The sequence below is a fragment of the Ctenopharyngodon idella genome, chromosome 6 (genome assembly GCF_019924925.1).
Source record: "Ctenopharyngodon idella isolate HZGC_01 chromosome 6, HZGC01, whole genome shotgun sequence".
Classification (NCBI taxonomy): Eukaryota; Metazoa; Chordata; class Actinopteri; order Cypriniformes; family Xenocyprididae; genus Ctenopharyngodon; species Ctenopharyngodon idella.
The window spans coordinates 672547-699195 of NC_067225.1; the positions used below are offsets into that span (position 1 = coordinate 672547).

At 35.3% G+C, this 26649-nt stretch overlaps 2 protein-coding genes across 4 annotated transcripts in view; one reads left to right on the forward strand and one right to left on the reverse strand.

Annotated features, from left to right (window-relative positions):
- Positions 1–6345, reverse strand: part of ten1 (TEN1 subunit of CST complex) — a 7205-nt gene extending 860 nt beyond the window's left edge. The window contains 3 exon segments of the mRNA XM_051895877.1: positions 134–291; positions 6128–6164; positions 6167–6345. Of these exon segments, the coding sequence (XP_051751837.1) occupies positions 134–291; positions 6128–6164; positions 6167–6206 (235 nt within the window). The 5' untranslated portion in view covers positions 6207–6345.
- A 934-nt stretch (positions 6346–7279) lies between these two features.
- Positions 7280–25973, forward strand: acox1 (acyl-CoA oxidase 1, palmitoyl). Of its 3 annotated transcripts, none has more exons than XM_051895864.1 (14): positions 7280–7525; positions 8438–8597; positions 10218–10378; positions 14954–15061; positions 15178–15297; positions 16641–16756; positions 17124–17293; positions 17429–17591; positions 17734–17924; positions 20859–21035; positions 21194–21299; positions 21895–22038; positions 24513–24719; positions 24893–25973. In XM_051895864.1, the coding sequence occupies exons 1-14, from the start codon at positions 7417–7419 to the stop codon at positions 24941–24943; spliced, it is 1983 nt and encodes a 660-aa protein (XP_051751824.1). In that variant the 5' UTR covers positions 7280–7416; the 3' UTR covers positions 24944–25973. The 3 variants fall into 3 exon arrangements, with proteins under 3 accessions (XP_051751824.1, XP_051751823.1, XP_051751826.1); XM_051895863.1 differs by lacking the exon at positions 10218–10378 and adding an exon at positions 13779–13939; XM_051895866.1 differs by lacking the exon at positions 10218–10378.
- The last annotated feature ends 676 nt before the right edge of the window (positions 25974–26649 follow it).

The window sequence follows — 26649 nt, forward strand, 5'->3', positions numbered from 1 at the left end:
AAATACTGGTTAAAACAACCAGCCTAGTAAAACACACACAATCTGAATATAAACAACACAACTGCATCTAGATTTAGACTATGAGTAAGCAGCAACTTGGGTTTAAATCAGATTATGTCTTACTCAAACTTACCATCAGTCTTTTCAATTTCGCCAAGAACAAAATACTGAGCTCCAAGTACAGGCTGGAAAGGTTCAACAAGTGTTGTTTGTACAGACACGTGGCACTGTGCAGAAGACTGCTGACCACTTAGAACAGCTTTGGACTCTTCTGGCACGTAACTTATAAGTCTAGATGGAAAGATGGACAAAAGCTAAATTTTATTTTTTAGATATTTTTCTATAAATGATGATCAAAAAGTCAAACAATTGAAACTATTGATCAGTATTTACTAGGAAATTGTAACAAGAAAGAGGTAAGAAACAAGGAAGAACTGGATCCAAACACAGTACTTTAATATAGCCTTAATATCAAAAGTACAAGAAACCAAGAAACAACTAAGCTCACATTACAAACAAACAGATAAGGCTGGACACCGAACAGTGGAAACAAATGGGTAATGAGAGAAATATCAGAAATAACAAGGGAAACAGGAATCTTGGGGCCATGTACGGGTCAATGATGTGATGCCTAAATTTTCTGCCCGACTGCATTTTTTTCCAGTTAAAATTTGGTTTAAATGCATAAAAGATACCATATAAATGTAGTACCTCTCCCGTGCATGTACTCAGTTTAACTTTTCAAAAAACATTAGTTATTTGTAATTTTCTGTTATTTAAAGTGTCAAAATATCATGTGGTGAGACCGTCCGGCCATAACTTCTTTTTTTGGAAATGTCTTTGAAATTGCTCTAAATTTATTCAAATTCATTTTCTGCACTATTTGACATGATTTCCAACGTGTTTTGTAATCCTGTACAAAATTGCAAAGCATTCGTATTTATATTTCCATCATAATATACAAACAAACTTTGGAAAAAAAATAACCTTTTTAACGGCTGGTATGTAGTTACCACAATTGGATATCATGTGGTATGACTTCAAAAAAAAAAAAAAACAATGAATATTGAGTTATTTTTGCCAATATATAATTTTATTACAAATTTCATAGTGACCTTTTGTAGGATGCTAGCTTGTTTTGTTTATGTAACCAATTCTCTGCCTGTAAATTTTGACTGAATTTGAAAATATCATGTGGTGCCACCTAATATCATGTGGTGCGACCACTGCAGAGTGTTTTTCATGATAGATATATGTCCTAGATTGGCATTTTTTGTGCTTTTATATTCAATTGATTTATAGACAAAGTACTTTATTTTAGTATCATTTGGAATAGATTTTTATGCAATTTGGGTCATTTTATAAAAATATTTCAGACAGTTTATGTTTGTATTGTACAATATGAGAAATGTATAGAGCATGTAATTTCAGTTTGGTAATTATGCATTTACAGTGTTAGTCATTTATTGTTTATTTATTCATAACTATTTCAGTCTATTTTACCAGATGCCACTGCCAAGCAAAGTAAAAACCGCTGGCCATAGGCAGCGTGTTCATTCTGACCCTGCAGCAAGAATGGAGTTACACCTTGCTAGGAGAAGAGTGAAATGTTATTACAATTTAAAATATCTGTTTTCTATGTGAATATATAGTAAACTGAAATTTATTCCTGTGATCATTACTCCAGTCTTCAGTGTCACATGATCCTTCAGAAATCATTCTAATATGCTGATATGCTGCTCGAGAAACATTTCTGATTATTATCAATGTTCATATTTTTGTGGAAACTGTGATATATTTTATTTGTCAGGATTCTTTGATGAATAGAAAGTTCAAAAGAACATCATTTATTTGAAATAGAATCTTTTGTAAAATTATGTCTTTACTGTCACTTCTGATCAATTTAGGCCTAATGTGTCCTTGATGAATTAAAGTATTAATTAGGGTAAACGTACCTATTAAGCTCAAGTACCCATTAAGCACACTACCATGTTTGAGCTCAGATTAGTTATAACTACTTACTGCAAAATTAAGAGATTAATGTTTAGACTTTTGCATAGTATAACCTGGAACCTGCATGTGGAAAAATATTACAGTTAGATCCAAAAGATAGTTTTAGCAACATAGCGCAGACTACACAACATAGTTAGCCTATTAGCTGTATAAGATTGTTTGCTACACTAATATATTACTTTTCAGGCATTACTGGCTTGTACTGTTAAATCCATAATATACATTTACAGTTTATTGATGGTCTGTGGTTTTAAACTGCTGTAATTTTTAAAGACTTCATATTATTGTTAGGTGAGCTTAAAGGGTGCACTACTATGAAAATCACACTGCTTTAGTGTGACATCAATAAGAAAAAGTATAATTTCACAGATATTGTCAATAATAGTTTTTCATATTAAAATATGCATAAACTTAATACATGACCAAGATTATTTATTTATCAAAATCGTGTCCTTTAAATTTAATGTAATATTTATTAATTAAAAATCGTTGCTGCTCCAATTTAATCTCAGTGTGCTCCCTTTAAGCTCATCCACATTAAACGTCTATGTAAATACTTCATAAACAGACTTTAAATATTAACTGATGGTTGTCACTTTAAGTTAATCTTTATAAAATGATTAATAACTTATTTTCACAGCCTTAAAGGGTTGGTTCACCCAAAAATAAAAATTACCCCATGATTTACTCACCATCAAGCTATCCTAGGTGTATCCTCAGACTAGTACAATCAGAGTTATATTAACATTTTTGGTATTAAATAATGTCCTGGCTCTTCCAAGCTTTATAATGACAGTAAATAGAGGATGAGATTTTTCATCCCAAAAAAAGTGCAGCCATCCATAATAAAAGATATCCAAATGGCTCCGGGGGGTTAATAAGGGCCTTCTGAAGCAAAATGATGCATTTGTGTAAGAAAAATATCCATATTTAAAACTTTAAAAACTAAAATAACTAGCTTCTGACAGATGGCCGTACACATCGATTTATGGCGAAAGAGTGAACTCTTGACTTGACGCATGATGTAATGACGAAAGTGGAAGTGCAGAGGATGGAGCAAAGCAAAACACTGGTCATGAATTAGAATATATAACTGATCAAATTGAATGCCTTGTTGCTTGATTTTTAGTGTTATTTTTATTTTTTTATTTTTTTGTGATTGACTCTGTACCTTCAAATAAAAAAAAAAAATTCAATTCTTTAAAAAGAATTTTAATAAAACATGTTGTGAGCTTAATGGCAACAGGGGTGTGCTTAAAGGGTACAAAAATTTACCCATTAAGCATAGACTTTTTGCATTTAATGATGTACATCTTAATTATAATGCTTTTGTCATTTAAAATAAAATAAAATATTATTGTGTGAGAGATTAATATTTTATTTGAACATAACTTCTTGTACTGAAACCAATATCCTGTGCACTAAAAATGTCTCAATATAGATTTTGGTGAGCTTAATAGGAACGTTTACCCTAATTTCAACTTAAATGAAAGTCAACTTAAATGAAATGGTGCACTTATGTTTGCGATGTGATTCTTTTAAAATAAAAAAGTTTTAAAAAAATTGTGTTCATAAAAATCATAAAATCTGGTTTAAATCTATTTTTTTTTTTTATATATATAAAATTGATTGTTTATTGATCTCTTTAAATAGATTTTTTAATGATATTTAATGTCTTTGTGTCATTTGGAGCGACCACACATCATGTGGTGCAACCAATAAGAGCAATAACTGTATTAAATTAAAAATAAAATATCTAATTTCTGTGACTGAAATATGAATCACTGATACAGTATGCTTGAATGGTATTTTTAAAACATTTTTATCAGTTTAATGCAATTTACAATAAAAATAAGTGTTAAACTACATTTAAGAAGGTAACTCTGAAGTTATAGAACAAAAATCTAAGGTCATTCTTTACAGAATCTCAAATGAAATTCAAATACTTTTGGAACTTTTGGAATACTGAGGAAAGAAGCTCCTCCTGAGCCTCTCCATTTTAGCCAATAGACTATGAAGGTGTCTGCCTGATTGCAGCAGTTTAAATAGTGAGTTACCAGGGTGGGTGGAGTACTTGAGGATCTTGACAGCCCTGACTTTGCATCACCTGATGTAAATGTGAAAGAGAGATGGGAGAGTGGTTCTAGTTATACGCTCTGCTGCGCGCACCACTCTCTGTAGGGCTTTACAATCCTGGGCTGAGCAGTTCTCATACCACGATCAGATACATTGAGTCAATATACTTTCGATAGCCCCAGTAAAGGAAGTTTTAAAGATTGCAGGGGAAACCCTGAATTTCCTCAGTAATCTCAAGATGATATAGCCTTTGCCTGGCTTTGTTTTCTTGGGCTTGAATGTGATGAGTCCAGGTCAAATCCTCAGAGATGTGCACCCCAAGGTATTTGAAACTGCTCACTCTTTTCTGGTGTCCTGTGGGGGATGCTGAGTGGGGTGTAGTGCTGTTGCTGCCTCCATGTGAAGTCAACAACCATCTCCTTCATTGTGCTGACATTCAGAGAGAGACCGTTTAACCAACACCATGATGCCAGTTTCTCCACCTCATCCAGGTAGGCAGCCTCATGGTTGTCAGAAATGAGGCCCATCACTACTGTATCATCTGCAAATTTGATGATAGAAGTGGAACTGTGGAACTGTATAGAGGTAGTAGAGCAGGGGACTCAAAACACATCCTTGTGGTAATCCTGTACTCAGGGTGATGATGTTGGAAATGGTCTGACCCACTCTCACTATCTGTGGTCTGCATAAAAGAAAATCCAGAACCCAATCACAGAAGGGGGCATTCAGACTGTCCACAAACTCACAGACGTCAGCAAAACTAGACTGGAATATATCCCAGTCCACGTCATCGAGCGCACGTTCCTGTAGTGCGGCTTCTGATTGGGCAGACCGGTGTTTCACTACCCGCCTCTCCGGAGCCACCCGCACAAGCATTTGTTTATATTCCGGTATGAGAAAGATAGCAGCATGATCTGATTTTACAAAAGCCAGCAGCAAGTTCCTGAATTCCTGAATTGAGAATAGCAGTGGTCCAGCGTGTTTTCCCGGAGGAGATGTGTTGATAAAAGTTCGGCATTACCTGTCTGAGATTTGCCTCATTAAAATCTCCAGTCACAATGATGGCAGTGTCTGGATGACTGTTTAGACACACACTGAGCACATCATGGAGCTTAGACAGGGCCGTTTACATCAAACATCTTGTTCTCAAGCGACTGGACATTGGCGAGCAAGATACTGGCAAAGATACTGGGAAACCCCAGCGCATTTCCCTGCATTTTTTCCCCCCAACGCGTCAGAGGAGTTCTCTTCTGGTTGGTATTCCCATTCATCGCACGGAGTATCTCGGGTGGCCACATTGGGTTGACGGATAAAACAATCACAGAATAGGTGAGTAAAGTGGTTTCTGATGGTTAAAAGTGTTCTGCTATCATAGGTAATCACTGCAGATGTCGTATGTGCAAAAGGCAAGAGTAGTTATAAATAAAATATATATATAAAAAAAACAGTCTAGACGGAGTGACCAGGACGGCGTCATGATTCAGGTGTGTTTAATTGGGGTTGGAGCTACTTTGCAGGACAGTGGCCCGGGACCGGGTTTGGAGACCTCTGGTTTACAGTGTCTTTGGGCGGACTGCCGAGGCGGATTGTCAGCAACAACCATTTTAGGATTGTTTAAATGCTTTGTGAAATACTCTTAGAGCAAAAATTTAGGAGTCCTAAATTTAGGAGTCCTAAATTTAGGACTAACACGCCCATTATTTTAAGAGTTTCTCATATATCGGCAAGTTAGCCTTAAGATTTTTTTTGAATATGTCCCCAGAGATATATTACAAGTATATTACAAACTAAACTTAAGCATAAAAAAGCACATTTTTATATATTTTTTTTTTGTCTAAAAGACATCATGACATAAATCCTTTCCTAAGATTCAATTTAGTTACATCCTAACACATATTTTATAAGCAGCTTTTCAATGTATCAATGATATATGAGCACTTCTCAGACTAGATTAGACAGTCAAATTAGAGATATAATGGGGTTAAATTAATAAATATCCCACCTAAGCATGTCTTACAACTTTAACAAGTGGACCGACCTGCCACACGTTCGCACTGATGCACCATCTTTCACTAGATCTCCCAAGGAAATTGAAACGCGGCTGGAGGAGGCAGCATATCAGTTTAACATGCATATAGAAACTTGTATCATTAGAAAATAAGAGTATTTTAGTTACTTCGCACTTCTCTCCGTTAAGACAACAGCGCCATGCCACGTGGTCACGTGACCTGTCACCAGGCAAGACTTCTTCTTCTTCTTCTTCTAATGACTTTTTTATGGCGGATGGCAAACCAACTTTTGGTGCATTTACCGCCACCAACTAGACTGGAGTGTTAAGCTCTAATAAGCAGCTACCAAACACACACACACACACACACACACACACACACACACACACACACACACACACACAAAAAATAGATTCTATTGATTATTCCTATTTCTTTAATATATTTTATAATAGCACCATAGATTCTACTTTGTTCTGCATGTTCTTTCAAAAGGCTTATCAAATTAAATGATTCAACACCCATTTTTTTAACTTCATTAATGAGTTTTAACCTTTCTTTTTCATATTTTTTTTTTTTTACATTTTATTAAAACATGTTCTATCGTTTCTGCCTGATTACAATAAATACATTGTCCTGATTCATGTTTTCCTATTTTAAACAGAGAATGATTTAATCTAGTATGCCCTAGTATTCGGATGCGTAAAATAACTGTATCTTCTTTCCTATTCCTGAAAACACTTCTTCCACTTCCTACTTGCTGCTGAATATTATACATAAATCTGCCCTTGCAATCACATTTCCATGCTTCTTGCCATATTATTTATGAATTCTTTAATTTCCCCTTTAACTTCATTTTTGCTCAGAGTCACTTTAATATCTATTTCTGTATGTTTAAGAGCTTCAGGCAAGACTTCCACAAACATACGTAATATATTACAAACTGTATAAGCATCGGTGTGTTCATTTATTTTCTTATGTTTTATTTATATCATAATTATTTATTTTTGTGTTGCGTTCAGCTTTCCTTTCTTTAACAGTTGTGGAAAGACGAAAGGGACGTAACTCTTTTCATACATTTTCATGCCAATGTAGGAATTATGATTCTTTTGCCTTGCCGTACAACACCAAGCGCCCAGAGGGTCACGCCCATTGTGTTATCAAAGCTTCTATTGGCCAACACGTAACTGACGTAGAAATTGCCCACGTTCGAGGAAGCAACAAATTCACTAGGCCAGGGTTGAAACGTTATACAACATCAATAAAAGTACACAAAGCAGAAGGCACTTCGTCCAGAAGAAAGTCCAACGGAGCAGTCATGAATCCTGATATTAGCCGTGAACGTGAAAATGCATCTTTTAACCCGGAGATCCTTACGAACATACTGGACGGTGGTGCAGAAAAGACACGCAGGAGGAGAGAAATAGGTCAGCTGTAATCAGAATTATCTGATATCATTTGCACTTATTTATTCAATTATTTTATTAATTATTATTATTATTCTGCAAAATACTGCATTTGTTTAGCCGAATTTTTTTCTTATTGTAAAAAAGCTTTAGTAGGTATAGTGATGGATTTTAGTTCTGCTTGTAGTCTTTTTAGGTGCATTCTGTGGCTGGGTTGACTCATGCACTTGATTGTTCTCATGCACTGAGCATGAGTCTCCTGTCTTTTCCATACTCCTGTGTCATATACAAAAAAAGAAAAAAGAAAAACAATACTCGTAAAACAGTCTTAACTTTAAATCTTAACGTAATAACTCTTAAAATAATTCCTTATAAGGGCAGAAAGATAACAATGTCTCAAATTTATTTATTGCAATTTTCACAAAAATACAATTGTCATATTTGTTTCTGCAAACTATTAATGTGCTTTTTTTTCCCCCAGTTCAGTTTGTGTTTCTCATGAAAATTACATGTATACCATTCAGATAAGAGAAACATTTCATTTACATTGAGGTCATTGGCCCTCTCACAACTGCCATGTTACTCTTAAATAAAAAATGGTGAGGTGACTCTTATTTGCAGGGATCCCCATTTTATTATTATCATCACTATTTTCTCTTTCTTTTTTTTTTATTATAAATTGGCATCCAGCCTCTTAAATATCTCTTAAATTAATACCCATGTAAAAAAATAACCTGTACAGTGTATGACTAAAAATGAACAAAAGATCCAGAGGTATTAGTGTAAAAACAGAAAGTGGCTTTTTAGCCATTTATTTCTGTAGCTCCTCAAACAGAATTTTTTTTACACCAGCTAGTTTGAGACATTAAGGTAACAGCTAGGTTAAAAATGGCACTTATCACCTGTAGTGCTTGCTTTATTTTTCTTCCCTAGAGTCTCTGGTTATTAGTGATCCAGACTTCCAGCATGAAGACCTGAACTTCCTCTCCCGCAGTGAGCGATACGATGCAGCAGTGCGCAAGAGTGCTCAGATGATTCTGAAACTTAGGGAATATGGTATCTCTGATCCAGAGGAGATTTACTCCTACAAGAGGTATGCATATTTGTCATGATTCAAGAAACTCTCTCAGTTATTGTATATGGATACTGTGTAACTGATGATGTTTAGAATATAGAAAACATTTGAGTTGTGAAGTTCATATAAAAAGATAACAGACTACCAGTTAAATGTTTGGGAAAGTCTACTCATTCCTTATTACAATTTTTCCACTCTTTAAATTAATAGTCTTAACATATATGAAAGTAAGTTACTCCTTCATGAGTGCCCTGGTGTCTTTGTCACCTTTGTCTCAGCATCTTTGCAATCAAATGACATGTCATGTATGAGTTACATTCTTGCTTCATAGTGCCCACATTGCATCCATCCTGCATTTGGAGTAAAAATGTTCTGTATATTTTTCTATTTATTATTAGTTTTTATAATGAATGGACACCTTGTAAATGTGCATTAAGAAAGTGTCACATTACCTTATTTACTTAATGTTACATTGTAGATATTTCACCAAACCAAGAGTATGACGTTGTAAAAATAGGCTTGTGAGTAGCATGAAAGCTAATTACACTTACTGGCAATGGCAAGTTCCAAAGTGTTTAAAGAGACAGCCTGAGCAAAGGTCTCAGATTAAAAGTGTGTCAAAGGGAATTGAAGCCAGTGCTACCGACTCCACTCATATTCTCAAACTGAATAAGCTGAAGCAAATGAAGCTGGTTAATTATTCACTTTTAGGGGATTCAGACATGCTTGAAAGTTCACTTTTATACACGTTTAGCACAATGAAAATAGTTGCGTTAGCGTTAGCATCAACTAGTGCAGCCACTGTTGACTGTTAATTAATTAGTTTTTTCAACTGGTTACACACATTTTCAAAACTTTGCCTCTTTTTTTCAAAACTTTACCCACAAATCCAAGAACTGCACACACAAAATGCAAAATGCCTCACATCTCTTGCAAAATGAAGCACTGCATTTGAAATATCACAAACACATCTCAAAAGCAAACATTTGTCTTACGTTGCAAACACCTTTGCCGTAATATTCTATTTTTGGATATATCATATTCACACAGTTATTTAAAACAAAGCTCTTCTTTCATGAGCTCCTATGTACATTATTGATACAAGATTGAAAGTAATTTGTAGAGAGATGTTAAAAATCACGGTAACCATGAAAGCAAGATTGAAACCAAACCTTTTTTTTTTTTTTTTTTTTTTTTTTTTTTTACTGTAAGCATTTGTGGTTGTGAATACAGTATAGAAATATAGAAATACATCAACCATGTGTAGTAGGACAGAAGCAATGGTTGTGTTTGAAAAAGGAAATTAAGATACTTCCTGTTAGATTTTTGTGTGTTACATAGAGAATTGTGTGTTGTTTTCCAAAAAGTGTTTTATGAAATTGAAAACTGAGTCGAAGGCTGAGAATTAGTGTATGGTTTTGCAGATTTGGTGTGTGGTTCTGGTGTTTGAGTGTCAGGTTTCAGAAATTGTGTGACGAGTAAGGATTTTGTGTGTAAACAGCTGAAAAAAAACTGTAATAATTTAAACCAGGTCTGTATAAACATTTAAATATCGTTGCCTATATAAACCAGTGTAAATTTATGTAACTACATGTCTGCATGTATCTCTAGTTGAAGTTTGTCTGTTCCATCCTGCAGTGTTGTGAAGGGTGTGTATCAAGAGCCCTTTGGTGTCCATTATGTCATGTTCATGCCCACCCTAAACAGCCAATGCACTGCTGAACAGCGCAAAAAATGGATCCCGTTAGCTGAGTCATTCCATATGTTAGGCACCTATGCTCAGACAGAGCTGGGGCACGGTCAGTCTCTCTCTCCCAAACAATTATGACAAATGTACTTTCTTTATTTAGACCAAACTGATAGTGTTGTCCATATAGTTAAGTATGACCCTTGCAGGTGTTGACAGCTCAGTATGGTCACATTCTCAGGTTTAATGGTCTCCTAAAGTATAATGAATAGTTAGCTGGCTAAAGTCACTCAATACCTGAAAATAAGTACTCCTAGTGTTCACCTTGCATTTTCCATCCCATCCTGTATATATTAGTCCACTTTTCTAAAACACATTTTCATCCTGACCTTATTTGCATAAAAGGATTAAGGATTGCATGTCAACCACTGCCTGTAATGTTTATTTTGATTGCTAAGTCTGGTCCAGCTTTTTAGTATGAAATCTGTGACTTGCTTGTTATATAGTAGTTGTTATATACTGTTTTCTACTGTATGTAAATTAAATACATTATTTTTTTATTTTTTTTATTTTTTTAACTAAAATTTTTATATATATACAAACCCGATTCCAAAAAAGTTGGGACACTGTACAAATTGTGAATAAAAAAGGAATGCAATAATTTACAAATCTCATAAACTTATATTTTATTCACAATAGAATATAGATAACATATCAAATGTTGAAAGTGAGACATTTTGAAATGTCATGCCAAATATTGGCTCATTTTGGATTTCATGAGAGCTACACATTCCAAAAAAGTTGGGACAGGTAGCAATAAGAGGCCGGAAAAGTTAAATGTACATATAAGGAACAGCTGGAGGACCAATTTGCAACTTATTAGGTCAATTGGCAACATGATTGGGTATAAAAAGAGCCTCTCAGAGTGGCAGTGTCTCTCAGAAGTCAAGATGGGCAGAGGATCACCAATTCCACCAATGCTGCGGCAAAAAATAGTGGAGCAATATCAGAAAGGAGTTTCTCAGAGAAAAATTGCAAAGAGTTTGAAGTTATCATCATCTACAGTGCATAATATCATCCAAAGTTTCAGGGAATCTGGAACAATCTCTGTGCGTAAGGGTCAAGGCCGGAAAACCATATTGGATGCCCGTGATTTTTGGGCCCTTAGATGGCACTGCATCACATACAGGAATGCTACTGTAATGGAAATCACAACATGAGCTCAGGAATACTTCCAGAAAACATTGTCGGTGAACACAGTCCACCTTGCCATTCGCCGTTGCTGGCTAAAACTCTATAGGTCAATAAAGAAGCCATATCTAAACATGATCCAGAAGCGCAGGCGTTTTCTCTGGGCCAAGGCTCATTTAAAATGGACTGTGGCAAAGTGGAAAACTGTTCTGTGGTCAGACGAATCAAAATTTGAAGTTCTTTTTGGTAAACTGGGACGCCATGTCATCTGGACTAAAGACAAGGACAACCCAAGTTGTTATCAGCGCTCCGTTCAGAAGCCTGCATCTCTGATGGTATGGGGTTGCATGAGTGCGTGTGGCATGGGCAGCTTACACATCTGGAAAGGCACCATCAATGCTGAAAGGTATATCCAAGTTCTAGAACAACATATGGTCCCATCCAGATGTCGTCTCTTTCAGGGAAGACCTTGCATTTTCCAACATGACAATGCCAGACCACATACTGCATCAATTACAACATCATGGCTGCGTAGAAGAAGGATCCGGGTACTGAAATGGCCAGCCTGCAGTCCAGATCTTTCACCCATAGAAAACATTTGGCGGCATCATAAAGAGGAAGATGCGACAAAGAAGACCTAAGACAGTTGAGCAACTAGAAGCCTGTATTAGACAAGAATGGGACAACATTCCTATTCCTAAACTTGAGCAACTTGTCTCCTCAGTCCCCAGATGTTTGCAGACTGTTATAAAAAGAAGAGGGGATGCCACACAGTGGTAAACATGGCCTTGTCCCAACTTTTTTGAGATGTGTTGATGCCATGAAATTTAAAATCAACTTATTTTTCCCTTAAAATGTTATATTTTCTCAGTTTAAACATTTGATATGTCATCTATGTTGTATTCTGAATAAAATATTGAAATTTGAAACTTCCACATCATTGCATTCCTTTTTTTATTCACAATTTGTACAGTGTCCCAACTTTTTTGGAATCGGGTTTTTTAATATATATATATATATATATATATATATATATATATATATATATATATATATATATATATATATATATATATATATAAAAAATTATAATCAATGAAAACTATAATTAGTAGGGATGTAAGTTTGTATGAAGGAAGAAGCGAAGAGTAATGGCGTCTTTGTACAGAAGTGTCAGTTAGAGGGAGGAAATATATCTACTGGGAATATGGGACAAACAGGTCACCCTATTGTTTCGAAAGTTACATTTCAGAATGTCATGTGAGAGACATAAAAACCATTTGATCGAGGCATTGACTATTTTTCTATCCAACGCGCATGTGCATTAGCTCGACATATAAATAGTTGGGTGATTTGAAATGTATTATTGAAACAATCTTGATTTTGTGCTTTCCCCATTTAATTAGATGGAAGCTATATTGGTTTTTGTCTGTTGTCTACATAGAAATAGCTGCCTGAGGTTAAGTTGATGTTTCTATATACACATGCATTAAATGGACACTTTTGTAGGTGTTTTTCTTTCCCCTTTCCTTTCCCTCTCCTCAGTTATTCATACCAAAAGTGCCATGTTTTTAAGACGTGAGTAATGTAAAAGCAATATCAACATTCAACATCAGCTATCTGTTTTTGATCCAAGTGTGGATTCTGTATGAATGGCCCTATAGTCTGCAACATGAATGCTGTTTTGCCTTTTGCCATATAAACAAGGATGCAGCTTAAATACCCTTTTTTTTTTTTTTTTTTTTTTAAATATATAAATGTGCCGCTGCTTATAAACCATGTGAGTAAACTCGTTATAACTGATGAATGTTTTTATGCATTCTTTGAAATTGTTTTTATTGCCATTGAAGAGCATCTGTTTTAAGGAATAGTTTGTGCAGTTATTTTTACAGCATTAACATATTATTAATAATAATAATAATAATAATAATAATATTATTATTATTATTATTATTATTATTATTATTGGTTTGCAATAATAGAATTATTAATAATTATTAAATCTGATGTTTTTTAATCAGCTTCTGCATGACCTGCTTAAAAATGATTTTTCTCCTTTTTTTTTTTTCTCCTTTTTTTTTTTTTTTTTTTGTCATTTCTGTCCATTATCTTTAATCCCATCCCTATTTATCTACATTCATACAAACCCACATTCTTTTCCTACTCTGTCTTCTGAAATTTCTCCTTTTTATTTTTAACACTCCCTTGTTTGTTTCACTGCTATCTAAATAAATATTACACCTTTCTATTTGCATTTCTATCTCTTTCTTGCACATTTTCTTTTAAATACTCCGCTCACTTTGACCCTTGCCCTATCAAAGCTGTGTGCACCGAGGGCGTCCAGAGCCCCTTGACCTGCACTTGGGCATGTTCCTGCCGACGCTGTTGAACCAATCCTCACCTGAACAGCTGGAAGCTTTCTTCATGCCAGCATGGAACCTGGAGATTATTGGCACCTACGCACAGACTGAAATGGGGCACGGTAACAAATCTGGCAACCTACCTGCACGCACATATTACTATACTGAGGCACTGGATTGCATTGGATCTGTACACTACAGAGCAAATTTTTTCCATATTTTGTAGAAATTTGTGCTGGAGCATGGTGAGAAAAGGGCAAATATCAAAGAGACAGACTGACATAAAGGATGGTTCCTAATTGTATGACACCAATGAGACATATTCACCTGTAGAGCCATACTTGACAGTAGTTTATAACCAGCAGTGCCAGGCCAGCAGTCTCAGACTAGAAGTTTGGGTAGAGCTGACGCCACCACTAACCCTAACCTCACTGAGGCTGTACGCTTTGCCTTAACTTCCATCTTGATACAGCTGGCCTGGTGGTGTGGATGGCTCTGCGGCACTGCCGTTGGATACATTCGACAGTAACTTCTAACGTGGAGCTGGAAGCTTAATGGTCTAGGGCTCTTTTGTTGGATTCAGTGTCAGTGGCACCCTGAACCAAAAAGATTACCACAATATTTTCAAACCAATGGCCAGCACATTCTCCTATTGTAAACTCCATCTACATGATTTGGGATGAACTAGGCAGAAAGGTGTAAACAAAGCAACATACAAGTGTTTTTTTTTTTTCTAACAGTGTTGGGAAGACTTTTCAGAACAATGTTTGATATCCATTTTTAGTAAACTGAAATTTTTAATAAAATCTGGAAAAGAAAAAAAAAAAGAAAAAAAAAATTGGTCTTCAAAAAATTAGGGTAGGGTATCAATTTTTCTTGCTGTCAAACACCTACAAGGGTTAGCTTAACCATGCTATTAGAACTTTTGAGCTTAAAGATTATGAATACTGTTACATACTGAACCACTAAGGGGATTAGAGTTCATTTGTAAGTGAATTTGCTCAGTCCCAGATAATTATTTAAATAATAGGCAATACTTGACTTTGGAACTGTATTAAATATGCATGAATTTCACTTTGATTTACATGTATTAGATCTCTAGTAACAGTTGTGTTACATGTATAATATCCTTCCAGGTACACATATTCGTGCTCTTGAAACCACTGCTACTTACGACCCTTCCACCCAAGAGTTTGTTTTGAACAGTCCAACAATCTCCTCTATTAAATGGTGGCCAGGTGGATGTGAGTAAGCCCTGCTCAAATCACACAATTTTATGTCAAATTTAAGATGGCACTGTGTACAACAGATTACATAACCTTTATTTTTTTAATTATTAATTTACTCTCTGTCTTTCTAGTGGGTAAAACCTCAAATCACGCTATAGTCCTGGCTCAGCTGTACACGCAGGGCAAATGTCATGGCCTACATGCCTTCATCACACCCATTCGCTGTATGAAGACACACATGCCACTGCCAGGTACAGAACCTTGAGTTGGTGTATGTCCCTAATGTTGTGATGATATATAGAGATATAGAATGGATCATGTGTGTAAGGTTTATTTGAAAACTACACCTATGTTTGTTGGAGCAGGGAACTAAAATCTGCAGGAATGTGGAACTCCAGGAGCAGAGTTTGGCACCCCTGGTTTAAATGGACTGCAAGTGTTACAAAGTCGCCAGATTATGGAATGATTGTTTGATCTTATCACAATTGTCACTTTGCACTAGATTTTCCAAACGCGTGTTGCCTTCCAAATGTGGGAATTGTTTATCAATATGTACACCAAGGAAATACATATTTTTATTGATTAGAAGTACTTTTTTCTTGTTAATTGTTGCGCTGTGTAATTGGACCAAAAACCTATTGATCAATAGGTTTTTGAACCTATTGAACCTACTGCTATGGCAACAACTAAAAAAAGAACAGACCAATAACATATAGTCAAACCAAAAATGATTCAGACACTAGATAATTTTTTTTTTTTTTTTTTTTTTTTTAACCTAGTGGTTGCAGGACACTATAGTTCATTTATGTAAGTGAGGATAGCAAATTTTGTGAGGAAAAATAGTGAGGGGAAAAAAAAAATTGGGACCAAAAATTACTTTGACCTGACCATGTTTTGCTTAAGTGTTATCTGACATAATTAAGATTATTTTTTTCTGACATAGTTTAACTCTGAGATCTTGTCATATTTTATTACCATTTTTTTAAACTATAGTGAATAAACTGTAATAATGAATGAAATGTTCAAGGTGTCTGAATAAATTTTTGTTTGACTGTACATGGTAATTTTTTGGATTTGCGAGAGGTGGTGATAAAAGATGCTAATTCCACCAATGAAAAAACAAACAAACAAACAAAACAAAACAAAAAAAACCTAAGAACCCATCACTCCACTAAATTTGCTAACCTTGGTGAACTGAAAAAAAAAAAAAAAACCCCACACCCATAGCTCTTTCTAGTCAAATGTCTAAATAAAAACATGACAGTACCACATGGCAAACGTTTAACCGACGTTTTTTTTTTTTTTTAATTTTTTTTTTTTTTTTTTATAAATAGCAGTAAAAGAAAAGCTGAATGAAACCTTTTTTTTAAATTGTTAGTTTTTTGCAGTATCATGTTTTAACAGACTTTTTTAATATTTAAATATTATTATTCAGTTCATTCTGCCCTGATAATGAAATTTTTATTTTCAACTTGACAGCCCTACATTTAGATAGACATTCGACGTTTGTGTAGTGGTATGATTTGTATGTGCATGTGTACAGAATGTAGTCCTCAATTAGGCCATTGTTTTCAAGTCTGTCGTGTTTGAACAGGTGTAGTGGTTGGTGATATTGGCCCCAAATTTGGTTTTGATGAGGTGGATAATGGCTACTTAAAACTGGAAAATGTCAGGATTCCACGTGAGAATATGCTGATGAAGTATGCCAAGGTGAGCACATCCTGCACACACAGAAAGATAAAACTTTTACAACAGTTGTGTTTGCGCTTGCGTTTAGAGTTTATAAGCAAGATCAAGGAAGATCTCTAATTTTAAATATTTATAATTATGTGTGCTCATTTAAATTGAGTGGGTTCCAAAAGACTAGACAAAATCTAGTTTTAGGATTTTGAAAAGCAAAAAAATCTTATGACAAAATAAATAAGTAATATAAAAAAGAATAAGAAAGATTCTAAATTATTTTTAGATTTTTACTTTAACTAAAATAAATTATGAAGAAAAAAATTAAGTCTGAATTCTCTGTTTCCACTGGAACATTTTCAAATGTAATTGCTTTACTTGGTGTGTACTTGCGTAGGTTGAGCCGGACGGTACATATGTGAAGCCTCCTAGTGATAAGCTCACATATGGCACTATGGTGTTTATTCGCTCCATGATAGTGGGGGAGTCAGCACGAGCTCTCTCTAAGTCCTGCACTATTGCCATTCGATACAGTGCAGTCCGACACCAGTCTGAACTACGCCCAGGGTGGGTCTCCCTCTCTCGCTCTCTTAACATGCAATGTTTTACTTTTACACATTTGCTCAAACAAAAATTATGGGGAAAAAGGTGATTTTTAGGTGATTTAAGTAACTTTTTTTTTTTTTTTTTTTTTTCTTTTAGAGAACCAGAGCCACAGATCTTGGACTATCAGACCCAGCAGTATAAACTATTTCCTCTGCTGGCCACTGCCTATGCCTTCCACTTTGTGGGGCAATACATGAGCAAAACATACCATCGCATCTCAGGAGACATTAATCAGGGTGACTTCAGTGAGCTGCCAGAAGTATGCAATAAATATGTTACAAAAAAAAATAATGTTCTATGTGTGTTAATCTTTTTTTACATGCTTGCATGTGCCTGTTTTGTAGCTAAATTTCAGTCTTCATTTATCTCATTTTTATATCTTCTCTTTATTCTTTCTATAGCTGCATGCTCTATCTGCAGGTCTGAAAGCTTTCACCACCTGGGCGGCGAATACAGGCATTGAGGTTTGTCGCATGTCATGTGGTGGACATGGTTACTCCCGCTGCAGCAGTTTACCTGACATCTATGTCACCTTTACGCCGACCTGCACTTATGAGGGAGAAAATACAGTAATGATGCTGCAGACAGCTAGGTAAAAATACCTGTTTACATTAACTGTTTCAAACTTTAGCACTATTTCGATGGAATGAATTCTTAAAACAACTTTGAGTTGCAATGAATAAGTAAAATAGATTATGATATATGTCTGAATTCATGCAGTCATTTGAGTGGGATTGAAACTAGGGTGTTAAAAAAAAAAAACAACTAAATTTGAATCGTAAATATTACTAATATTCAAATTACATGAATAGGGGACAGGGGACAGACGAATTTGTTGAATAAAGTCATTATTTTTGTTTTGTTTTTGCACAAAAAAAAAAAGTTATCTTCGCTTCATAAGGCTGAACCACTGTAGTCACGTTGACTATTTTATCAATGTCTTTTAATACCTTTCTGGACCTCAAAAGGTGCAAATGTGGTTGCTGCTTATGTGTGGATCAGATACCCCTCGGATTTCGTCAAAAATATCTTAATTTGTGTTCCGAAGACAAACAAAGGTCTTATGAGTTTGGGACAACATTTTTGCATTCAAATGTGAATTTTTATTTTAAATTCTATGAATATTTTAAATTCAAATTTTAATTTTACAGCCCATCTCTGTTTTCTATGTCAATTTTCATCCCCAAAACTGAAACCTGGCCAATCCTGTCAGTTTGTTAATGCCATCCCAGCTATTAAGAAATAGGACAGGATTGTCATTTCTGTAGTTTTATGTATGTATGTATTTATTTATTTATTTATTTATTTATTTATTTTACTAAGGTTGGGGTGTCTGTTTTGTGGATGTAGGTGTTATGGAAGGTCATCATTTGTACATTACAAAACCCATTTAAAATTAACGAGAAATGTGTTATAATGTTAAGTATATAATTGAGAATCATACCTGACAGTTTGTGATCAGACTTTTATTTAATTTGATGTAATTTTTTTACATTCGATGGGATTTCAGCAATACTTGAACTACCAGCTGTTATTTTCCACAAATGTGCAACATGCAGAGCAGCAAGAAAATTTGCTTTAGTTATCCTATAACAAATGTCAAAATAAATGAGTGCTGCCGTGCTATTCCAGATATAATTAGATTTCTAAGAGGACCCAAAAGAAAGTTTGTTCTCTGATTAAAGAACTTTTCCATGTGGTTAGTTTAGGTTGGTACAATAAGAATGAATTAAGTTAATATCAAATAATCAAATAATGTTTTGAGCCAACTTTAAAGTTCCTGTGTCATACTAACCAGACATGTCTTTAGCATGCTAACATGCACAATTGCTGGTTAGTATGCCAAACGACTTTAAATTAAATTTGGCTAATAAGAAGAGACTGGTGTCAGTACTGACATTAATATAGTTGTCACTTATTGAGTGAAGCAACTGTACTCACACCATAACTACCATATCTGTCGTGTGGTAAATTACTTCCTGTACAAAAAAAACTTTTTTGACCACTGATAATGTGTGCAGTACCTAACAGTTTTGCACTTGCCTGGTCTAGGCCAGGCCACATTTGTGCCTGGTTATAACAGAAGCTTGTATCAAAGACTTAAGAGTCTGGAGAGACTGGTTTCAAGTGACGAGCCGGGTGCTTATGGCACGATAGGAGTGACTGCTGACCAGAGACAATACAATGAGTAATTTGCCAAATGTAGGTCTCACGGAATGGGTTGTCCATTCAAGGGATAATATGCAGTGATGAAATCTTGAGAGAGTAGCAGTGTCCGGTATGGACGAGTAGGCAAGGAGCTGATCTCCACACAGACTGATGTAATCTGTCAGCATGGAAGCCCAGTGTACCTGGGAACACAGGAGAGTCAACAAGTCTAGTTGACAGAGAGAGACAGTGGAAAGATCACAGGACTGGGCAAGAGGTGAAACAGTTCCCAACACAGGAAGTGTAGAATCGTAGACAGAGAATAATCCAAAATGGGAACATTAAAGAGACTCTAGGCAGGGAAGGAAACTACAACCATAAATGCAGAAAAATCCAACAAGAAAGAATACTAGACCGGGAAGAACTAGACTAGGCAAGAATAAATCTCTGACTTTTCACATGTAGACATGAAAAATAATAACAATACTAGAAAATACTAACTGGAGAGGGCTGGAAAACGATCCAATTAAAGAAATTAGTAATTAAGGTCAATGAAATAACTCACTAAGTAAAAGTCATATATACAGGTAGAAAAACAGACTAATGACTAATGAGGCTGATCTACAACCGGCACCCTAACATGCACAGCTTCCAAACAAATGTCAATAAGTCACTACCTCACCGCAGTGACTGGGAGTTGAAGAGAAAAAACAAAGAAAATAAAATTGTGTGTAAACTATTGAAATGGGACATTATAATGGCAGCAACAGAAAGTTTAAAGATGGAGAACAGAGGAAACATTTAAAAATAAACAGTTAACTATCTGGGAGTTTGAGGTATATTTTGGGCCCCAGAAATGTTTTGACAAGCCCTGATATTTGTGCATATTTCAGTTACTTATAAAATTTTTAATAGCTAAAGTCTGATTACACTTTATTCAGTAAAAACGGTTCTACATAATATGTGAGCAGAATGTATGTAAAAGTTTGTATTTTTTGAGAAAATCAAGTTATTGCTTTGTTAGTAAAATATACATGTATATATTTTTAAGCCACTGAAGTAGAGCCATAAAACACATACTGAACATTTGTTCACAAGACTTAAGCAGTTTTCATTTTCATTTCCTATTCCAGTGTATAACCTAAAATGTTACCTAAAAAGGTACAAATCCTAAACTGCAAGAGGAAACAAGTGCAGTCTAGTCTTTTTCTAGATAATTTGTGTTTTCTAGATAGTGTTTTTAAATTGATCTTGAAATAGTTCAAAGCTACATTAATGTTATTCACAATATTCAATGAGATGGTTTCCATGTATCTCAGTAAACTAATTGATTTGTACGAACAAACTTGTATTACCTGACATGTCTTCTTTTAATTAGGTATTTGGTGAAGAGCTACAAACAAGCACGGGCAGGACAGCAGTTGACAGGCATTGTTTCTTACTTGAATGAACCTCAGAACAGAATACAGCCCCATTCTGTGTCCTCCCGGCCCACTGTTGTCAGTATTAATGACCTGGCCAGCCTCGTGGAGGCATACAAATTCAGAGCTGCAAAGTAAGTTGGATCCAGGAAGATGTATAATATATTGTGATAAATTTTGTGGTACATTTTTGGCAGGTTGTAAAATGTGCCATAGATAACAGTACTGTTAAAAACTTGCTCGCATAGAATTTTTTCAGTGACCTGAGAATGTTTTTGAAAAATGCTCACAGGTTAGTTGAAATTGCAGCTAAGAACCTCCAGGCAGAGCTACAGCACAGCAAAAGCAATGAGGACGCCTGGAACAACAGTTCCATTGACCTAGTCCGAGCATCTGATGTGAGCCTTCTTAAACATAACCTCTGAGTAATAATATTAGCACAGGGGTATCTAATCTTGGTCCTGGAGGGCTACTGTTCTGCTGGATTTAGTTCCAAGTTGAATTAAACAAACCTGAACCAAGATAGAGGTCTTCAGGACATGGGCTGTTGCCCGAAAGCTTAGGCATCTGACTTGTTGCCTAGATCAGGTATTGAAGGTGCCTCCGAAAATGATCTCAAACAGCTTCTGAGGCATCATAAAGGTCTACAACAGAAAGCTTTGGTCATAACCAGGCCCGGCACCATGAGGGAGCAAAAGGAGGATCTGACTGATTTATGCCTCCTCAGTTTCAATTTGACCACCCCCACACTTCCAGGCAGGCATGTTATGACAAGTTGTAGCTAACCTTTGCAGGACGTTGACCCTCCAAGACCAGGATTGACATCCCTCTGTTAAAACAAATTTTCTTAAACAGAACCTGTTAAACAATTGCTTCAATATACGAAACCCATTAAATCATTTCATTATAGATGATTTGTACACATTCAGCTGTGCAGAAATTATTTGTTTGGAGCTGTGTTTTGACTAATTCCTTTTTATTCTCTCTCCACAGGCTCATTGTCATTATGTGGTAGTGAAGCTGTTTGCTGCTAAACTGAGTGAGATTGGGGATACGGCTGTCCACTCTGTGCTCAGCACTTTGGCTCTGCTTTATGCCCTTCATGGAGTCACACAGAACTCTGGAGACTTTTTACAGGTTATATACCATACAGTATATAAGACACATTTAGTTCATATATTTTGCTCAACCCAGAGAATACATATGTTGTTAAATGTCAACATTTATTAATTTGTAGCAATTATGAATAGTTTTGTCACTGATCATAGAGGGAACAGCATCTCGCTCACCAGAGATGCGTTCGAAAACAGGAGATATGTATCTAATACTAGCTCCAAAACTATACCCCCTGATCATTAGTATGATTTGTTTACTGTTTATACCAGGGGTGTCCAAATCCACAGCCCTGCAGAGTTTAGCTTCAACCTAAATTAATCGCTCTTGATTTGGCTAATCGGGTCCTTCAGGCTTTTTTGAAAACTACAGGTATGTGTGTTTTCAACAGGGTTGGAAATCAACTGTAGAACTGTGGCCCTCCAGTAGCTGAGTTTGACACCCCTGGTGCCTGTACCATGATAGTAGTTGAACAAACTATACTTACATACTAACTATAAGCTTAACAACAATTGTTGAACTACAATTGTTTATTGTGCAATGGATTAAGGGTATAATAATTATATAAATAGTATATGAATTATATAAAAAAAATTATAATAAATAATCATCATTAAATGCCAGATGATTTTGTCTTTTAAAAATCTCTTACTATACAGTGACCTGAAATTTGGAGTAAAAACTGAGAGAGTGACTTCATTGCATCAGAAATGTGTCTTTTTGCTCACATCTCCAGTTTCAGTTTGAGATCTCTTACCCAGAACATAACTCGCCCACCAGCCGTGGAGCATAAGTTACTATGGCGATGAACACAGTTAAAAGCCAAACCACTTTAATGGTGCCTAAAACCCAGGGTTGGCCCAAACTAAACTGAAACGTACCTGGTTAGCCATCTAAACCAGCTTCATGGTATAGGCCCCTGAGCCATGTTGCATGAAGGTAGTTGAACAAGCTCTGAGGTTCAGAGTAGGTTTGGAGTTGACAAAGCCATATAAATCCAACCTGGTTTAGATCAGTTTCAACAGGCTCACAACGCTCGGTATAAACGTTCTGTCAACTCAGGTTTGATCCAGAGTTTGCGATTAACTCTGAAGCGTGTGCACCTGAAAACGTGAAGTGCGGCAAACAGCCAGTCACACGGCACATTGGGGAGCGTCCGTTTGATTCACTTCTTGCGAGAGAGTCGGCGCAGTTTACGTCTCTTCTGAAGATTAAGCGTGCATCTCAATCAGCTCCCTAGTTCAGTAGTCAGGGGCACTGATCAGGGAGTCGGCCACATTCATTTACACGATATACTAATTCACGACCTAAGAAGCTAGGGAGCTGATTGAGATAAGAGATTGTTATGAAGAATATCATGAAATTAAATGCATTTGCAAAGAAGGAATAAACACTGCTGCTGCAGTGAAAGTTTGAGAAGGCAACTGAAAGAAAATGTCTGACTATATCAATGCATGTGAATCAAACAAATAGGCCTTATAATTTATATAGTTTCACAAAGACCTCAAAAGAATACATGTAAGCTTAACCTGTTTTAAATTTATATATTAATGCATGTATTGTATTTAATTTAAAAGCAAAGTTTAATATTGTCAATTAATATAATAATTATATGAATATATTATATAAATTATACATAATTATAATTCATATAATATAAATATAATAAATAATTAACAGCAAAAGATGAGCAATTTTGTCTCTAAAATGTTTTTCACTATAAACTGATTTCATTTGGAGGGAGAGATACAGAGGGAGTGGCTTTATTGCATCAGATATGTGTCACTTTACTCACAGCTGATTGGTCGAATTTTGGTTTGCGATCTCTAACCCAGAATAAAACCTGCTCCGGAGCAGGTTAGCTGTGTAGCAGAAGTTACCATAGCAATGGAACCCACTAAAAACCAATCCACCTTCATGAGCCCATAAAACCAGAGTTTGCTCAAACTATTAAACTATTATTGTTATTATTATTATTATTACTGTTATCGCGACAAGCATATATCTCTGGTGAGCTTTGAAATTGATTTGTCTGAAACTAAGGCAGTGACAGTGGACTTTTAGAGCTTTTTAATGTTTGCATGAATTCTGACTGCTGCCCCTCATATACTTAAGACCCCATTAAATCGAATTTGTGACATTTAGTCCATATCTGTTATACCTTTGAGTAGTGTATATGCAAGTGTACTCCAAACAGTTGACAAGATTCTTTTGAAGCAGATACACACATTTACAGTCTTTATATTCTGGTAAAACAGACAAAAATTAGTTTGTCTTATAAGTCATCAAAAGTTTTTGTCTAATACAATGCTGTCTAGAAAGAGAATGTCCTATTCATGGGTTGGGCCCTGTCTTGTGGTTTATAGGGGTGCCCCGCAGATGTGCAGTATGCCGCTGGACATGGAGACAGCTGTTCCTAGATAGAAACAAGCTGCAAGTTTAGCATATATGTTCTAAGTGTAACAGCTATTCCTGATCATATTGTTGTTCTTTGTCAGGCTGGTCTGCTAAGTGTTCCTCAGCTGGCTCAGATCTCACAGAGGCTGAAGGGTCTCCTCTCAGAGCTAAGGCCAAATGCAGTGGCTCTGGTTGATTCCTTTGACTACCGCGATGAGATGCTTAATTCTGTTCTGGGGCGATACGATGGCAACGTCTATGAGCACATGTTTGAATGGGCTAAGAGATCGCCTTTGAACCATACTGAGGTGTGTATACAATGCATTTGATGTCTGTGAAAATTTAGTCTTTAGAAATGTTTATGTATTGTGTATTCATCTCTGGTGATCATTTTAGAATGCAATGACAAATTGTGTTTAAGTTAAAAATGTTATTTTGTCAAATGATATTACAAGAACTTCATATTTATTATTTTCTTAAGGTGCACGAGTCTCAGCACAAGTACTTGAAGCCCCTACAGTCCAAATTGTAAGCAGTGCATAAATGGGAGAAAGGGAAGCGCCTGTCCAAGACAACTTATACCGTTAGCTCCACCACCTCAAGATTTCCTTGTCATCTACTGTAGAAAAGGACCTTCTATTCATCCCATGAAAGGATTCTGCTGTCAGAAATGAGATTATTTTTGATTAATTTTAAATGGATTTGGTTCCATTATGCATTCTAATTATTTAGAGCAGTAGACTGATTGCTTTCGCTGTGCACTTAAAATAAATGATCATTTCAAGTGAATCCACATTCATTACTTTTTGTAATTGTTTAGATTATTGGTAACACTTTACAATAAGGTTCATTAGTTAACATGAACTAATAATGAACTGCATTAATACACCATTCATTAATCTTTGTTAATGTTAATTTCAGCATTTACTAATACATTGTTAAAATCTTAACATTAGTTAATGCACTGTGAACTAACATGAACAAACAATGAACAACTGTATTTTCATCAACGTTAACGAAGATTAGTAAATAAAGTAAAAAAATTTATTGCTCATGGTTAGTTCATGTTAGTTAATACATTAACTAATGTTTAACTAATGAACCTTATTGTAAAGTGTTACCAGATTATTTGTTGTACGTAATATTTGCTTAATTTGTCTCTCTAAAGAAAGTGATGTTACAATCAACATAGTCCTGATCCTTCAAAATCAAATCATATTTGTATAAATTCCAAAATCCACAAACTTCAAATGAAATACTAAAAGTGAATGTTGCACTATGAATACTGTGAATAATTTTTGAGTTTGAAATGCTATTTACTAAATAATTACATTTTTTGAGGGTCAGACATACACACCCTTTTAAAATCATACCTTAATAAGACCTTTAGACAGGAATGTTTTAATTTTTATAGCGAGAGTCAAAATCAGTTTATTAGTTATATTGCAATGATTTACACCATTTACGTAGTTATACTGATCTGTGACTAGATATTTTTTTCCACATTGTTGTTAATTGTTAACTCTTATGCTACATTTAATAAAGGAAAAATATAACATTTACATTGTGTAAATACCAGAGTATCTTTTATTCATGAATTTAGGTAGTGGAATTTGCATTTCTATTTACAATTAAAATATTTACATTTAATTATAAACACATCCATCGAGAGCATATGGTAAACACTGAAGCTTGTGTATGCCTCGTGCTAAAACATCTCGTCACTAAAACATTGGTACGTTTGAGTTTTGGTGTTTACCATATGTGATGTGCTGTGTCGATCATTGTTAGAATTAAATTAAAGCCTAAATTACATGTGTTCATCATATGAATTGATTGAATCTCTTCACAAGACTTGGATTAAACTGCTTGATTCATATGGATGTTTTATTCCTTTATTACCTTTTTGGATCTTGTAAGTTTTGGTTACCTGGACTTTCAGTGGAGGGACAGAAACCTCTCAGTTTCATTAAAAATATCTTGATTTATGTTTCAAAGACTAACCAAAGATTTTTTTTCATAGCTTTGGATTGACATGAGGGCAGGTAACGTATGACAGAATATAAATTTTTGGGGTGAATTATCCTTTTAGGGGGTTATTTGGTATATAATTGGCACAACTTTGGGTCTGCAGCAAAAATTGTGTTTCTTCACCTTTCTGAAGCGAGCAGTGTTGTTGAGGGTTTTCGCTTTTATAATCATTTACTAATGGGTTGTCTGAAGCAGTGGCTACCTAGT

Excerpts from the sequence above, each read along its gene's own strand:
- acox1 (XM_051895864.1), top strand. The coding sequence starts at position 7,417 with ATGAATCCTGATATTAGCCGTGAACGTGAAAATGCATCTTTTAACCCG. Across the intron at positions 17,925-20,858 it reads ATGATGCTGCAGACAGCTAG|GTATTTGGTGAAGAGCTACA; the intron begins GTAAAAATACCT and ends TCTTTTAATTAG. Across the intron at positions 24,720-24,892 it reads CGCCTTTGAACCATACTGAG|GTGCACGAGTCTCAGCACAA; the intron begins GTGTGTATACAA and ends TATTTTCTTAAG.